The 17,778-nt window shown below is 42.3% G+C and overlaps 2 protein-coding genes across 2 annotated transcripts in view; one reads left to right on the top strand and one right to left on the bottom strand.

Annotated features, from left to right (window-relative positions):
* The first annotated feature begins 211 nt into the window (after nt 1-211).
* Nucleotides 212-2,066, top strand: LOC128737927 (protein mono-ADP-ribosyltransferase PARP16-like). The gene is made up of 2 exons (XM_053832703.1): nt 212-582; nt 656-2,066. The coding sequence occupies exons 1-2, from the start codon at nt 394-396 to the stop codon at nt 1,523-1,525; spliced, it is 1,059 nt and encodes a 352-aa protein (XP_053688678.1). The 5' UTR covers nt 212-393; the 3' UTR covers nt 1,526-2,066.
* An 11,542-nt stretch (nt 2,067-13,608) lies between these two features.
* LOC128736686 (uncharacterized) overlaps nt 13,609-17,778 on the bottom strand; it is a 224,327-nt gene continuing 220,157 nt past the window's right edge. Inside the window, exons 9-10 of the mRNA XM_053831174.1 lie at nt 13,845-14,129; nt 13,609-13,718 (exon numbers count right to left, since the gene is read on the bottom strand). Coding sequence (XP_053687149.1) covers nt 13,609-13,718; nt 13,845-14,129 — 395 coding nt within the window. The remainder of the gene's footprint in view (nt 13,719-13,844; nt 14,130-17,778) is intronic.

The raw sequence follows: 17,778 nt of genomic DNA, 5'->3' as shown, positions 1-17,778 counted from the left end.
ATCCGCTATGACGGCACCGCACGACCTCTTTTACACTTCCAGAACTGCCCGTAGCTGAAGGCGTGAAAATTATTTCCGACATGTTTCTGTCTTTTGCACTCTTTAACAAATCGCTATTCAACTGCACGCCATCTCGAAACTAATGAAGGTGTCTCCACTGCGGCGCCGTCATAGCGATATTAGCCGTAGCTAAGTAGGTAAAGTACATCGGTGTCTGTCTGCCAGTCGAGTCGACTGTGATTTGTTTGTGTCTACTGTTAATGTACACAAAATGAATTCATCAGATAGTAATTTCTTATCAGTGCTTATCAAGTAATTCTTAAAAAATAGTCGATATTTGTTCGTTCATCGTATTGCCTTGCCTACTTTGTTGGAAAAATCTTTGAAACTACGATGAGTTCCGACAGCAACGACCGGGAGCTGCGTATCGCTGTAAAAGAAGCCCTGGTAGGCGATCCAGCGGCAGCGGATCTTCGGTTGTCCCTTTTTGTTGCTGCAGCCAAATCTTTTAGGTACGATTCTTGTCTGCAACCCTTTCCAGCTAACTATATTATCAACGGCGAAAAAAATATCACTGAACTGGTAAGCAAACTGACGACGTGTAATTAGCAGTACCAATTAAGCATAGTACACGTAATCCATTATCTAATTATAGACCAAAGCTCTGGATGAACTTCCTCCATTGGACAATCTGTCGATAGACAATCTTAAAAAGAGTTCTATCGATCTGTTACATTGGATACTGTGCAGACAATCCGGTGCGCGTCTGAGAACTGTACCTGCACCCGACCATGATTCGGTTCTAGCTAAATCACCTTGCTTGGCTGCATTCCAAAGACCGCACTACATATTTGAAGTGCTTCATCAAGGAGAATCGCGATCGGAGCGGGTATTTAGGGAAAACTCATCGCACTTTAACTCGTGCCATGCATACCACGGAAGTAAGTTGTTCAACTATTACTCCATACTGAATTACGGCCTTCAGCAGCATCTGAACAAGACTGCTTTATTCGGCGAAGGGATATATCTGTCGGAAGAATTGCACGTGAGTCAAATATTTGCCCCGACCGGAGCTGGCTGGTCCAAGTCTTCGTTGGGGAGTCACCTGGCTTGCACGGCCATGTGCGAGTACATTGACAATCCGGCCTACGTTAAAAGCCAAGAGGAAAACCAAAGCACCAATATACCGGAAAAGTATATAATTGTAAAGAATAACGATCTCATTCAAGTCAGATACCTGCTCGTGTACGGCAGCAGGAAACAGCCAAAACCTGCCGGTACGATCCTCCAGCAGACAGCCGTAAATAGGACAGCTCGGCGGTCTCCTCAAGCGGCACCCGGCCCTTTGGCCAGATGGATAAGGGCCAACCGAAGTTGGCTTATGGCCGGTGGATACTTTCTGCTGCTGCTGTCTATCGGAATCATGAACGGCAGAGATGCGGACTACATGAAGCAGATGCTTCTGCAGAAATTTAACTACATGCGCAACGCGCTGTTCAAGGCCATAGCGGAAGGAGAGACGTAAGTGTTTCTCTTGCATTAGTTACCTATCGATAGCTTTAAAAGATGATTTAAACGCATGTTTTTGTGTTGACTTCTTAGTGAGGTCAGACATTTGAATAATTTTTTATAACGGTAGTCCTTTCAATAGACGAAGGAAATGGTAGAAGAAAGTAATGAAACGTAGATGTTTTATGGTGTCCCTAGAGCGTGACAAGACGTGAAGGGGAAAGAGCGGAAAATTAGATTGGGTAAGGGTTTTTGGAAATGAATTTTTTTTAGTTTCACTATAATTTGACTAGCGTCACGAATGCGCGTATTTCGGCTACAACTTGCAGCCTTTCGTGTCAGCGTTAATAATTTTTTAGTTCATGTAAGATTTTATTTTTCACATCAAGCATTTACTCTTCCCCATGAAAGAAAAAAGTTAAGCCTAACCGTTATAGAGTTAATAGGGAAAAAAAGAAAAGGACTATCATTATAAAATATTTAAAAGATAGTTAAAAGCGGGCGGGGCATATGGAATTTATGAGGTAGCAATGATAAGAATACTGGAATAAATGTTGTGTGGTATTTAAAAAAATAGTAATTATTTTGCTTTACGAAAGATGACGAAAATGTTTGAAGTGTGATAATAGATCGATCTTTACCGATGTCCCAAAGATTAGAGTCAAAAACCAAATACACGGTAGGAACAGGCTTCCGAGAAAATAACGTTCGCCTGCCACGGAACGTGACTATTGATGGCGAAGAACTGGAAGTGATTGATGAGTGCATATATTTGAGATCTCTGGTCGCCGCCGACAATAATACGAGTAAATGAGTTTCAACGACGTATTCAAGCTGGAAGTCGAGCCTACTTTTCCCTCCACATCCACAAGACGCGTCGATCAGGAAGTATACGCGGCCGCGCCGTATTTGAATGAAAGGTATTGCGGACTACTTTTGGCGAAGTACTAAAGGAAAGCGGAGAGTGTCGCACGCATGTGAATCATGAGCTACAGCAACTGCTTGGAGAGATTTTCATCGTACATCTCGTGAAAGTCGGTAAATTACGATGGGTGGGCCGTATGTTTGCGACAAACATTATAAATTTGTGTAAAAACTGTTGAACATTCGTAAAATGCCCAGCATCATCTTCGTAGTTCACTGTTTCACCTCAACGTGATGTGTTCACTTTACTAACGGGACGTTAGTTTAGTCAATCGGATTGCTCTACCGAGCGCGAGCACTCGGTGTGGTACGTTGTGGATTGATTTTGTTTTGCAAGCAATTCGAACGTTTTACTAACCTCGTTTACTACTTAGTTGTATTTTGTTTGAGCTGCTCGGTTCTCGGTATTGCTCAAAATATCCTTCGAGCTCTGTGGGCTAGCTTGATAGAGTCGGGGTTTTCTACATCAATTGTTCCGTCGAATATCTCAACGGTATGTTCTTGTAGATTTACTATCGTCTTCGGTGGCTGAATGCCATATGTCGAGCCTAAAAAGAAAGTGTAGCGTGACTCAAACAAAAAGGTAAATAATAGAAAATAATAGTATCCACTAGTGCACAAAAACTCCAGAGCGAGTCAAAAACTATTTCGTTTTGCGCCAGTGGTACTTGCTTGTTCGGTCCCCCACCAGTCGCTCTAAGATCGCGTTTGATGTCAGCTATTTTTTTAATGTTTAGTTTCCAGTTCGCTCAAACCTATCAATGTTTAAGTCAAAAGCAAATTTGGGACGTAGGACTACGTCTTGCGGCAAGGCTTGGAATAGGGTGTCATGCCAAAATATCAATAAATGCGAGTGTCGCGCAAAAATTAAAGATTTTGAGCGCTAATAGTTTAGCGGTTTTCCGATCGATTTTCAATATTTTTGCATCAATCGATCGGAACGTTTTCCACGCATTCACATCAATCGCCTCTATTCTACATACCGATCGGAGTCGGATCCGATCAGAAATTGCGCTACGATACGATGTATTCCGATCGAAGCGCAATTTCTGATCAGATCCGGCTCCGATCGGAATGCAGAATCGAGGCGAATAATGAAAACTTTTGATTTTTATGTGCGCACTATTGAAAAATTGGAAATAATGAAGCATTGTTCACCTGAAAATCCTTGTTTCGTGATTGGTTGGAAAAGACGCCATCATAGTATTAAACGTGTTTTTAGGAAAAAATTACAAGGTATACAGCCCTAAGGGCTGTACGAAAGGGTGACGTAGGACTGTGTTATATAATACTCATTATATTGATAACATGTTTTAATCGATGAAGTATAACTTTATGTCTGATCATTAAATCAAAGACTAATGTAAACTGCATTTCTGACATATGCATATTTGAGTATTTGTGAGTATCATTGTTTGAGTGTTTATTTGTAAAAGAAGTGCGAAATATTCTGATTTAATTCTTCATTGAATTAATGGTGGTTTTGAAAAAAACCGTTTGAAATTGTTTGGTGGCCCTGAAAAGATCTATGTTTGAGCTGATAGCACTTCTTAAAAATCAGTACTATTATTACTGTTGCCAATATATAGATGGATGTCGCTATTCGGTCCTTTAGACTCTAGGATGATGGTTGCCCGCTAATACAGGAGTGATAGGAAATACCAAATCACTGTAAAGTAGAAATGGATTAGTTTTATCAAAATACTGACCGTCCGTCAGTGCGATAGTGCGATAAATGAGCAGGCGGCGAACCAAGTGTACCATTTTATAGTCACTGGCACTGCCGCTGCTACTTGTAAGCTAGTGTAGGTGGTGGAGGAAACCCTATCGGCTGCTGCTGCTTAAATGATTGTCCGACACTGATTGAGCAAGCTATCGAACAATTTCGCATGTCTGCGATGGGTATAATGCAAAATGTAACGTAAAGTGCATCGTGTGGGATTCACGTTGGCCATTGCCCGCTGATTCCGCTTGTCTTCGGGGTCGGTGTTGCCGTCAATAGCCATCGATGTTGCCAATTGGATTGGAAAAGGGGTGTGGCTTACAAAGTGGTCTCAAAGGTTATCATTTGGATCCAAATCCTTTGGTGTATCTAATTGTCGTCCGTGCCTGTGAAGCTAGGCGATCACCAGGGAAATGTATGGGAAAATTCGGCCTTAAAACTTTACACACATTTTCACTATTTAGCGTATAAAAAATTATTATTAATATGTTACTATAACATTGCTGGACATTTTATCTATCCAACGACATATTAACTGTTATGTTTCGTTCAGTAGTATAGTAGCTATTAGCGTTTGAAATATTTCATTCAAACGTTACACTTCTATTTTTCGTTTTTACAAAGTGCTACCCAGTCCCAGTATAGTAAACAAAAACGTAGTCCTATGTCAAAAGTGACAAAATCTCCCCATTTCAACAGGTCGAAGATTTGCCTCTATTCTACATACCGATCGGAGCCGGATCCGATCAGAAATTGCGCTTCGATCGGAATACAACGTATGTTATAACACATGTCGATCAGGACGTTTCTGATTGGAACGGGCCCGATCGGGATGTAGAATCGAGGCGATTGTTTGCGACGATTGAACCTGGATCAATTTGATATCTGTGCTTAAGCTTAAACCAAAACAAATGACAAAGTCGCCTCGTCTCAACAAGATTTCTTGGCACATAGCACTGCTATTAAACCTACACCAATTTGATATCTTTACTTAGGCAGTACGTCAAAAAAAGTGACAAGGTCTCCTCGTCCCAACAAAAGTTCTTACTAAAAGTTCTAAAGTAGATGTCTGTGTTAGGGAAGTGTACCAGGAACAAAATTCAAAAGTTCCTTGTCCCAACAGATAGCAAATTCTTTACGGCGAGACGATTAAACCTAGGCGAATTTGACATCTGTGTTGGAAAAGTGTTCGGTTTGATTCTGTATGGTTACGCATGTTTGCCGTTTCATTGGAAGTGTAGTGAAAAAATGTGCTGTTGATAAAATGGGATTGAGACTTACGTAGTCCTGCGTCACCTATGCGGTCGTGTCTTGTACACAACCTCCCTGATTCTTCTTTTTATTTCCTCGTGTTTATAACATTTTTATAAATAGAATTCCGCTTTTGGGTCCAAAAACTTCTTCCGAAATTGGACTTTCCGACGAAAAGTTAATGACTGCTACTTTCCCGTTAACAAGTAGTCGTTGTAACCAGGGCTTCGACCGATCCTTTTTTTCTACCGCAGTCACACCAACGCACATTCAAGCTCACACCGTCCGTTTAGTGGTGGAATATGAACGCTATGCATAACACAACTGACAGTTTGCTCAGTCAAACGCCGATTGCACGCAGTAGAACGAACGCGTTCTAAAGCTTTTTAACATTTTCGTTTCGATCAAGTTGCCTTTACCGTTTGGAGCAGCGAATGACTGCAAAACAGTCAAATGACTGGCAGTCACCACGCTAATAAAAAGCAAACGCATAATCGTATGATTCAATACTACAAAAAAAACAACCACTACATGTGCATGGAAGAAGTCGGTCGGACTCCGTCCAATATAAACGAATATTTTGCTTCCGTCGTACCGACGTCCGGGTGACAAACTATTACTGTGAACAGCCGATTTGGAGACAAAAAGAGAAACGAAAAAATACGTCACCGTATGCTACCAATCAGTTTGCAGTTTATATTCTCAAAGCGCAATGCAAAACGGGAGATCGACTGTTTGCTTTTGCTGAGATGCCGCATGAATTGGCAGCAGCGCAAGCGGCAGATTGACTGGATTCAAAAAACAGTCAAATGATCGTTCAAAAAGCGGAGTTTGAAGCGGAAAGTTCGCATTCACGGCAGTACCATTCAACTTGCGATCCCTTTTCAAGCCCTGGTTGTAACTCCTACCTTTTGTCCAATACATGGATCGAATCAAGCTATGATCTGAGATTATAACCGGATTCGAACCCACAACACCCACCAAGGCATGTGGCTCGCTGGTACTTGTACCTTTGACCCTGCTAACCAATAAGCATTACCATCAGCAGTAAATCAATCGCTTATTAGCATATCTGGCATTTTATACAGCACGTTGCTGTATATTAGCTTTTAAGGGCGCAGCTTTTGTAAATTGGCATGCAAAATTCTATTTTAAATGTTCTTGTTGGTAATCAGTTGGTAACAAGCATTGTCAGCATTATTAGAGGGTTAGCAGTAAAGCAGCTGTATATTTTGCCAAAGTAGCATTTAAGTAGCAATTAAGGTGACTTAAATGCTTATTGATTTGCATGTAAATAGCATTGGTGATGCTTATTGGTTACCTGGGGAACCATAGAGGAACTGGACGCTGGAAATTTTAATATATGCTTGACCGCATTTCAATGTCAAGGCTAAAAACATGAGGTACTTGATACTTGATGTGTTTGAACGCAAAATTTTGCGGTCAATACACTCAAGTCGCTTTTTACGCGTAGGATACGCCCCGCGTAAATCAAAACCGCGTAAATTCCGAAAACCGCATAAAAAACCGCGTGAATTCCGAAAACCGCGTAAAAAAACCGCGTAAATTCCGAAAACCGCGTAAAAAACCGCGTAAATTCCGAAAACCGCGTAAAAATAGCTGCGTGAAAAGAAACCGCGTAAAAAAACCGCGTAAAAAGCGCCTCCAGTGTACTTGGCAATAAAATGGAAAACGGAGAATGGCGTAGACGCATGAACCACGAGTTGTACGAGGTGTAAAAATATTTCTTTTTTCAACCTCATCTTACATTGCTGTCTTGATGAGAGAACGATGGGGAAAAGTCTTTGTATATAAACCAATAGGCAATAGGCTCACATACAACGCGGCTTTACCCATATCTTTTCACATAATAATACAAAATTTACGGAAGACATTAATATAACAGATATACATCAAAGTTCATAAAATAAATATGCGTCCTCCAATCTTGAGCTGCTATCCACTCCTAACTGAAGATTCCAAAGAGCGTCGTTTCAATCTGTTTTTGAAAGCCGATACCGAGATAGCGTAGTCAAAAAAATCGTATGCTTCATTGAACTGACGAGATATCGAGATAATCGGTTCGTTAACGGACGCACGTCTGTTCTCTGGAACTCCAGTCTCAGCAGGTCTCTCCGGCGTAAAGAGATTGATGGCACGTTGATATTTAATTTGTTTAGAATGTTAGTTGCATCTGGTCTCTGATGGAGTCACGTCTGCTTCGTAGAGTAACTATTCCCAGCAATCTACACCGGATGTCGTATGAAGGCATGTTAGCTACATTATTCCACGGAAGCAATCTGGAGGCGAATCTTGTGAACTTCTTCTGGACAGCTTCAATTCGGGCAATGAGGGATGATCGTACAAGCGAGAAATATAATGATCGCAAGCTGTGTGAATCCGGGAAGTCTTTCGTTGTCCGCATGATGAGTCCTAGATTGCGATATGCTTTTGCAACCATACTAGAGTAATAATCACGAAAAGTGAGACTCGTATCCACTCTCAGACTCACAGATCCTTCATAGCATCTACACGCTCTAGCTGAGTATCACAGATGTGGTAATTTCATATGATCGGTGAGGTTTTATGGCTAAACGAAATTATAGAACATTTTTGAGCTAATATTCATGTGATTTTTCAGGTACCAGCCTTGAAAATAATCGATCATCTGCTGAAGTTCCTTGCAGTCTTCAACACTCCGTATAGTGATGTATATCTTCGGATCGTCAGCATACACCAGGCGTAGTTCAGATGGAAGCAAGTAGAATATGTCGTTGAAGAATATCGAGAATAATAGTGGTCCGATGTTACTCCCTTGAGGAACCCCCAACTGTTTGTGAAATAATCAGATTGCACGGTAGCGAGCTTGACGCAAAAACGACGATTTATCATGTATTACTTCAGCCAACGTGTGGGAAAGCTGGAGCACCTAGTCGGTCCATTTTCGCAATCAGTATTCGATGGTCTACAGTTCTACACGGTCGAAAGCTGCCTTTAAATCAGTGTAAACTGTGTCTATTTGATTACAGTTTTCAATATTTGTCAGGTAATGCGACGTATCTTGAACAAAATTTGTGAGAATCCATGTTGATCCGTGGATATATATGATTTGGAAGCATAAAACAGGACATCTCCTACGAGAATTTCGAGTAGTAGTTCGGCTCACTATTACTTATCCACAGTGGCTTCGGTCGATGCCAATACGATGATGACGATGATATTAATCGGATATGTTTATCTGCTGCAGCTGCCGGAACCATGTACTGCTTGCTTTCGGACAGTAGAAATTTAGTGGATCGTAGAATTTAGCCAGGGATGAAGCGTGGGGTGGGTTCTGTTGATATCGAACAACCATTATCCTTTCTCTTCTGATTCATAAATGACGAAAAACCTTTTGGGTATCGCTTGAGATTTGATTCGATACGCTTTGTGTATCTTACATAGAGCAATTTGTTGTACGACTTGTATCTGCGGCAAGTGATGTTGAATGTTTGTTTTGAGACATGTCCTCATGTTAGCGTAGTGTTTTGATGCCTTGGTTTTACGACGTTTCAGTGTCCGTAAAAAGAGATTGGACCATGATCGCTGGGGGCCAGGTCTGGTGAATACGGTGGCTGAGGAACCAATTCGAAACAGATTTCATGTAATTTTGCTTGTGCAACTAAGCATAAATGAACAGGCGCATTGTCTTGATGATAAAGCGGTTTTTTCTTCTTCAAATGCGGTCGCTTTTCGGCGATTTCGATTTTCAGTCGGTCCAATAATGATGAATAGTTTGCTACGGTTATGGTTTTACCTTTTTCAAGATAGTCCACGAATATTATGCCATGTGCATCCCAAAATACGGAGGCCATAACCTTTCCGGCCCATTGTTGCGTTTTTGGACGCTTCGGAGCACTTTGGCCCGGTAAAACCCACTGTTTTGTTTGTTGCGTTGACTCAGGAGTGTAGTAATGGATCCAGGTTTAATCCATGGTTATAAATCGGCGCAAAAACTCGGTTGGCTTACGCGAAAATAATACCAAATTCTGCTGGGAAGTCGTCACACGAATTCGTTTTTGGTCCACTGTGAGCAAGCGCGGCACCCATCGCGCGCGGAGCTTCTTCATGCCCAAAACTGAATGCAGGATATTGCCCACGCCTTCCAATGACATGCCTACAGCATTAGCTACCTCTCTCAACTTCAACATCATCATGGATTTTTTCGACGTTTTCTGGTGTAGTGACCTCTTTTGGGCGCCCAGATCGTTCAGTATCAACTGTGCTCGTACGGCCACAACAAAACTCGGTAAACCACTTATGAATCGTTCCAATCGACGGTGCAGAGTCCGGGTAATACTAATCCAGCTTGGCCTTGGTCTCGGATATCGTTTTCTTGCGTAGATAGTAGTGTTTGATCAAAACTCGAAACTCAGACTTTTCCATATTAAAAAAAAACTCGGAGGTTAGTCGATTCTCAGTGCTGTAACTTGTAAATGCGTAAAAATAAATGGCTGAAGTTTTTTTTCATTTTATTAACGACCCTTTAAATAGGTTTATTCATTCAGGTCCCGGAGTGGCTGAAGTTTTGACAGGCGTCATTGAAGGATCAAGGTCGACTAAAATGGTTCACATTAGTGAATACTAATGCCATCTCTTAAAATTTTCAGGTACTTATCAGACTGCCTAGTAGAAAGAAGTTGTCAACTTTGGTTCGTAGTCGTCTAGTATTTTGATAGTACACGGTGAGGTAGCTCTCGTTGAATTCTTCCAGAATTGAGACTGACAACTTCGGTGTTGTTTCCGGGATGCAGGAGCCCTGAAGTAGTCCGGTCGGACGGGTCTGTAGAGTAGAAACTCAATCAAACAGTGCAGGGTCTGACCCCTGGGAAAAACTGGTACCCGCGATGTCATCAGGTTAGATAGTTGATACGTTGTTTTGCTAATTTAGGCCGTTATGATGACATTGTGAAGCTGATCAGGCACCGGTGATTGCAGTGGGCTGGACATGTAATCCGAATGCCAGAAGAAAGGTCAGTGAAAATAGTGTTTAGCAGAGAACCTGCGCGAGGCTTCGAGGTAGACCACGCACTCGTTGGGTGTGGACGATCGAGGAAGATGCACGCGCAGAAGGAGTGCAAGAGTGACTGGGGACTGGCAGGCCAAGACCGACGATCCTGGAAATCACTAATACATTCGGCTTGGATCCGCTAATATGGATTGTCGGTAAAGTAAAGTAAGTAAGCTAATTGACACAATACTTGGGACTTCTACATACGACCAATCATTTTCTGTAATCTGCAGGTCTGTAAACTAACGAAATACGTGTGAACGGAAAATCGTGTTGCTTTTCTGGGGTGTAGATACATATCTGAAAATTTCGAATCTACCGTGGCTTGATTCGTGTCTATACGAAGTTAGCGCTCAAATAGTAGTAGATAATTGAGTTTGGGGCTTTCAAAAGCTGTTCACGAAATAAGTACTATTCTGATAGACAGATTTCGTGAACAGAATGGAAATTTTGAGCATATAGAAACTGTTTCAAACTCCAAAAGGGTAATGTCGAATAGGAGTAAACGAGAGGGGTTTTCACTTAATTCTTCTGAATTAAATGTCCACTAGTTGAACCTTAAGAAGCCCCAAAAAGAATGGTATGGCCAACGCTTTTTTTGGTTGTCTTTTTTATTTTATTTTTAAAATACTTTTTATAATTAATTCATTCGATTCACTAAGATACAATCATCAATCAATCACTATATAATAATAATTATTATCTTGTTTAAATGTGGGTACCTATAGTTCGTTCTTACGATTCCGCTTTCTTTTCTTTTTTTTCGTGTTGCGCCATATAAATGGTACATTTACATATTGTTTTTTTTTATTGTCACTTTATGTTTCGTGCATGTGAGTGAGCGCTCTTTTTTTTCTCGCGCGACTTAGTTCATACAATCCGTTTGTTTTATTTTTATTTTTACTAAATCGCATGCTTCCATCCGGGGTGCTTATAACTTTGCTTGTCTCATCATTTAACATGTGCATTTATGTATCATCATAATACGTCAAAGGGGGGGGGGGGCTACAGGTTTCAATGCGGTGTGCCGCAGTGGTAAATTGGAATATTGCTTCGATAATATCATACAATCAATGAATTTTTCGTCCACTGCCTGTTTTCTGCAGAACAGAAATTCATCGTCCTCCTTTAATATACATATATATGTAGTAGATATTGCCTAACTGTCATCTTCTGGGGGAGGTTGGGGCTGGGCAGTGAATTTCTGTGTTTTGCTTTTCATCAACAACAGTAACGTTTTTCGGATGAGTGTGTGTAACTTTGTGACCCTTTCACCAGTGTGTCTAGACAAAATAATAATGGAAAACTAGTGTGTTCCTTGTTTTTCTCTTATAAATATCAACTCTTTCTCTCGCATAATGTTATCGTTAATCATTGTTTTCGGTCAAACGAAAAATGGAGTCCAAATTATTAGTTTTTCTTTCTTGGGCTTAGACGCTTTCCATTTTCTGACCGTTAACATTCTAGGTTAAAATCTAGCGCTTAAAATTAGGGGCTTTTTTACTAGAAAAATGGGAAAGATTTTCGATAGAAGTAAAACGCATGTTCGTCTGTTGTTCGGTAGAATCTGTACAAAAGTGACTAAACGCCATCCTTTATGAGGTTCGCCGTTCGCTCGGAGAATCGTATCTCAGCTTAGCTTACCTGCACTAAGAAAGTATTTATGTAAAAGTATGAAGGCTATTGCAATCTCGTGCCTGCAGACTATAAGTACGTATCAAGTATAGTTTGTTATAAAAAAAATTGTTTCACCTAATTTTTCCGAATCTCTCATCGCCAACGGTGTTGATTTGGCTTTAATATTGGTGCGAAAAGTGCAATTCTGACAGAGGCACAGGATAGGCCAGTCTCGATCGGAGGTAAATTTGATCTCGCAGTCGTCGCAGATTGGGAAAGTTAACGTAGATCAAAAACTCCTTAGAAGGTTGAATCCAGTTGATAGAGAGTTTGGGGGAGAGTGCGAAACGGTGATCTTAACCAGTGTACCTTTTTGCGAGAAAAATGTGGAAAGTCTCAAATCAAACAAACTGTGTGCTGACACACAGACGCACAGAGTGAGAAATTAAGGACAACGAAACGGAGCTGAATCCGAATCATCACCGTTGGCGATGAGATCGCGTGAAACGGTTGAAAAAGACTCGATCATGTTGCCTTATCAAATAATTATCTATACAGAGCGGTTAAAAACAGACGCATACATGAGTTCTTTTCTGAGTATTATGCCATCGTAATTGGTTCTGCTAACTTCCAAATGTCGCTTTTCTTTACAAGGTTTTTTTTCTTTGAATTGGAAGTAGGTTTACATTCTTAGTTCCGGTTGGCCGGAGTCGGTTTCCCTGACTTATAACTAAATAGATAAACACTTGCAGCGAGAGTTAAAACTTAGTCATACGAGTACAGTACATGGTTACAGCAAATACATTAGATAAATGATAGTAAAATATATTGTTCTTCTTAAAATTCGATTGAACAATCATCATGTATTCATCATCTTCTCACCTAACTAAAGTTTAACAGCAGGGTTATTTACATAAAAAGTTAGTTTTTGTTCGATCATCGCTGTTGAAACAAAAAAGTTTATGCTTTATCCATTTTCTGCAGTCAATTTTTTCAATTTTGTGTTTTTTTCCTCAAATAAATTTTTAGTATTTACACTCGCGCCACTTTTCTGCTGCGTTGAACTTTATCAAAAAAAAAAAAAAAATCTAGTCCAAAAGTCTTAGTCAAACAGGGTATCTCATCTAGTGAAATGTTAACATCATAAAAAACATATGAAAATGGATGAAATGGCAGTATGGGGTCAACGTTGTCCAAGTTCAAGTGTTTAATATTTGATTACATTCCTGTTGTTGTTTAGTTCGTAGTTTAATCCGTGAGCTCAAAGATGTCCGCTCCACAATGTATCCTCCCTACGGATCAACACGAACCTCTTTCACAATCATAACTATTTACACTAAAAATCAAAACTAGTAATTTCACTTACAAACTAGCAAAGAATCAAGAAAACGCTTGGTAGGGGAAGGGAGCAAACTGTGCAAGCTTAGATAGAAGAAGAGCAGAAAAACTTTTCTTTTGTTTTTTTTTCTCTCGATTGAGTCCAAAGGTCCAAAAACCGGAACCGGTTGGCTCTCTTCCGGTCCGCTTTCACCGCTTAGTCCCATTCACCGATGTACATGGCACGCGGTGCCGGAATGTATCCCCGCGTCGGCAACGGAACCCGGCCGTACATGTGACTGTAGGGTGACTCAACCACGTCGGTATCTGCGAATGGAAAGTCTAAGTTCAAGTGCGGGGGTGAGAAGGCTGAAGCAGGTTGTTCTGGTTAATGCGTTATCGAATAGTTTAGATTAGTTTAGTTGGCTGTTCTTAGCTTAAGCGTTAGCTTACCGATGCCGCTTTCGTAGCTTCTGGCGTGCCACATCAGCTGCTGGTGGTGCTGATGGGCGGCCATCAGGTTGTGATGGGGATGCATCTGCTGGTGCAACTGGTGCAGCGACTGCAGCGACGACGGATGCTGCAGGTGGGCCACCGACAGCCGCTTGGAGATGGCAGCACTCTCCTTGGCGTTGCTGTTGTTGTTGGCGACGTTGCTGTTGTTGTTGTTCTCCTTCGATTTGGACGATTTGACGAAGTTTGGCACACGGGCCCGCAGTCCGCAATAGTAGGGATCATCTGTGGTTGGGAAGGGGGGGAAAGCCGACCATTAGTACTTATGCGTGTTTGCTTAGTTAAGTTAGCTAGTAAAGAAGGTATGTTGAACCCGTTGGGATGAGCACCGCAGTCCCATTGGTATGCAGATCCAGTTGCGGGTGGACAACGAGAACGCTGGCTGTTTGATGGCGATCGTACAATGTCCCGAGGTGCTTGATGAATACTAAGCAGCTAGGCAGGCATTACTTGCTGCAGCTTGACGCGCACTTTAGATTGATAGAAATTGTATAACGCATTCTCTACGAATGAGGTGATCTGTGATGGACTGGTGGTAATAGGTCTACCGTTATCATGGGACCATTAAATTTGTATTTAGTCTCAATTTACGGTCATAAAAATAGGCAATGCTTTTGCTCGAATATAGGTGTGACTTTTTTGTAGGTGCCACATCGTCTGATAAAACGAGAACAACGACTCAATTAAACTATTTACTGGTTCTGTCACATCAGCCGGCAAGCTCGTAAAATTTGTACGTGAGAGAATTTATCTACGGACTACAAGAAGTTGTTACTAAATAAAATATTTCTAGTCTGTAGATAATACATGAGCATTAGATATATATTGATTATTTATTAGAATTTAACATAAAACCCGAAGTGCATTTCAAAAAACAGTTATCCATAAGTGGTACAATTCTGCCTGCCCAGAGTTATTGAAAATCTGTTTCTTTCTTTGATTTTTTAATTGATTTTGTTTGTAAATTTGACTAGACTATCTCAAAAAGTCGTGACCCAGAAACATCAGAAGAGATCATGGGTATAATTCCAGTACCATGCGACATGGCCACAGTCTGTAAAAATTATGGAATTATGGAAAAGATTGTTGGAAAAGTTCGCAAACTTGGCACAAAACTGTGAACAACAAAAATAGTATGACCATTTCAGTGATTTTTTCGGATCTAAAAATGACGTAGGGGTTAATGGAAAACGATTGGGAACCGCGATATCTGGGATTCCCGAACCCTCCTTAAACCGGCACGAGTAGGCTTGGTTGCTCGACAGCTAAAGACTGTATTCGAAAAAAGTGAGACACATTGGTTAGTTTGGAACCCTTTCGCCTGTGGGTAAAAATCGAAGAAATGTTGACTGAAGCCAGCTGAGCTGGTGAAGGCCGGGTTCGAAACTTTCGAATCGCGATGTGGCGAAGAAGAAACTTGATGCTTCCATTTGGTCTGTCCAAAAAACGATAAATCGAGTTGGCCTCCATCCACGTCTTCAAGGTCCGCAAGGCACCGAACCGGAATGACAAATAAAATAAGGTAGCCAAAACTCGCACCAGGCCAGCCGTGCAAAGTATCGTGATTGACGACGAGACTCAAGCGTCGAACACAAAGCAGTTGCCGCGGCACAAATTTTACATTACCACATCACGGTTGGCTGTTCCTGAGTAGGCAGGAAGAAAAAAATGGATAACTTTGCCAAAAATTTCTTGGTTTGGCAGGTCATCTGTCGGTGCGGCAAGATAAACCAGCTGTTCATCACGATGGCACAGTGATCCAGAATAGAAAAAAACGGACATTAACCACTGGGTAAAAAGCGTAATTTTTCAAGGGTGGTGTCTTTGGAGAATTTATTAATAAAATATGGCGCATCTTTTACCACTATTAGGGTGATCATGATTTCATCTATAAGGGTGATACAAACGAAAAATAGTGAGTGATAATTCGCTTTTCTCTCACTCTCATTAAATAATGCTCAGCTAGAGAGCTAGGCTGATAAACCGCTGAATAATGCGTACCGTCGGTGCCTTGTGCACGTGTAGGCATAAAATAGACCCTACAGTGGTCCATAGCCTCTTATTCAGCAACTCCTATTCCTACCTCCTCGTGGTACCAGCCGGGATACGAGCAACTTTGGTGGAGATCGGGTAACCAACCCCGGTGGAAGCCAAGGTCGTATGCTGACAGGAAAGGAGGGCTCTTTCGAGCTTCGTTGGCCCTCCGGCGAAACAGGAGGTTGGGCAGGCTTTGCAAGCCGTCATCACGAAAAATACTAAAGCACGGAACAAAGAACAAATAAATTCTTACTGGAACAATCGGAATAGACCCACGCGACGAAAAAGGACTATGGATTGGAAATTCGGGACGTGGAACCGCCGATTTCTCAACTTCCAAGGGAGCACGCGAGTGCTCTCCGACGTATTGAAGAGCCGCAAGTTCGACGTCGTAGCGCTGCAGGAGGTGTGCTGGAAGAGCTCAACGGTACGTACGTTCAGAGATGGACATACCATCTACCAGAGCTGCGGCAACACACACGAGCTGGGTACAGCTTTCATAGTGATGGGCGAGATGCGGAAACGGGTGATTGGGTGGTGGCCAATCAATCCTCGAATGTGCAGGTTGAGAATCAAGGGCCGATTCTTCAACATAAGCATCATCAACGTGCACAGCCCTCACCTCAGAAGTACCGATGACGACAAGGATGAATTCTACGCGCAGTTGGAGAGTGAATACGACCGCTGCCCAAAACATGATATCAAGATCGTCATCGGGGATTTCAATGCTCAGGTCGGCCAGGAGGAGGAATACAAACCGGTGATTGGAAGGTTCAGTGCACACCAGCGAACCAATGAAATGGGCCTAAGACTTATCGACTTTGCCGCCTCCAAGAATATGGCCGTACGTAGTACCTTTTTCCAGCACAGAATCCACCATAAGTACACCTGGAGGTCACCAAATCAGACAGAATCACAGATCGACCACGTTTTGATCGACAGTCGGCATTTCTCAGACATTATCGACGTCAGATCCTATCGAAGCGCTAACGTTGACTCGGACCACTACCTAGTGATGGTTAAGATGCGCCCAAGACTCTCCGTTGTGAACAACATTCGGTACCGACGCCAGCCTCGGTTAGATCTCGCGCGGCTGAAGCAGCCAGATGTCGCCGCAAACTACGCGCATTCACTCGAAGCTGCGCTGCCGGAAGAGGACAAGCTGGACGAAGCCCCTCTCGAGGACTGTTGCAACACTATCAAAACAGTCATCAGCAGTGTAACGGAGAGCTCCATCGGGCATGTGGCCCGGAATCAGCGGAACGATTGGTTTGACGATGAATGTAGGAGGGTGATGGATGAGGAGAACGCTGCGCGGGCGGCCAAGATGCGCAGTGCCACACGACAGAACGTGAAAAGACACAAACAGAAGAAGATGCAGCGAAACCAAATCTTTCGGGAGAAAAAGCGCTACCTGGAAGAGCAGGAATATGCAGAGTTGGAGCGGCTGCATCGTTCTCAGGAAACGCGGAAGTTCTACCAGAAACTGAACGGATCCCGCAAAGGCTTTGTGCCGCGAGCCGAAATGTGTCGGGATAAGACTGGCAGTATTCTGACGGACGATCGTGAGGTGATCGATAGGTGGAAGCAGCACTTCGACGAACACCTGAACGGCGCCCAGGCGGAAAACCATGGCGGCGGGGAAAGCGATTTCGACGGTGCAGCAAACGGGGAAGAGGTGCCAGCCCCAACGATAGGCGAAGTTAAGGAGGCCATCATGCAGCTAAAGAACAACAAGTCAGCTGGAAAAGATGGCATCGGAGCGGAGCTTATTAAAATGGGACCAGAAAAGCTGGCCGTTTTTCTGCACCAACTAATTGTTAGAATTTGGGATACG

This window comes from Sabethes cyaneus, chromosome 2 (genome assembly GCF_943734655.1).
Source record: "Sabethes cyaneus chromosome 2, idSabCyanKW18_F2, whole genome shotgun sequence".
Lineage (NCBI taxonomy): Eukaryota > Metazoa > Arthropoda > Insecta > Diptera > Culicidae > Sabethes > Sabethes cyaneus.
The sequence above is the reverse complement of the archived record's forward strand: the minus strand, read 5'-3'. Positions and strand labels throughout refer to the sequence as shown.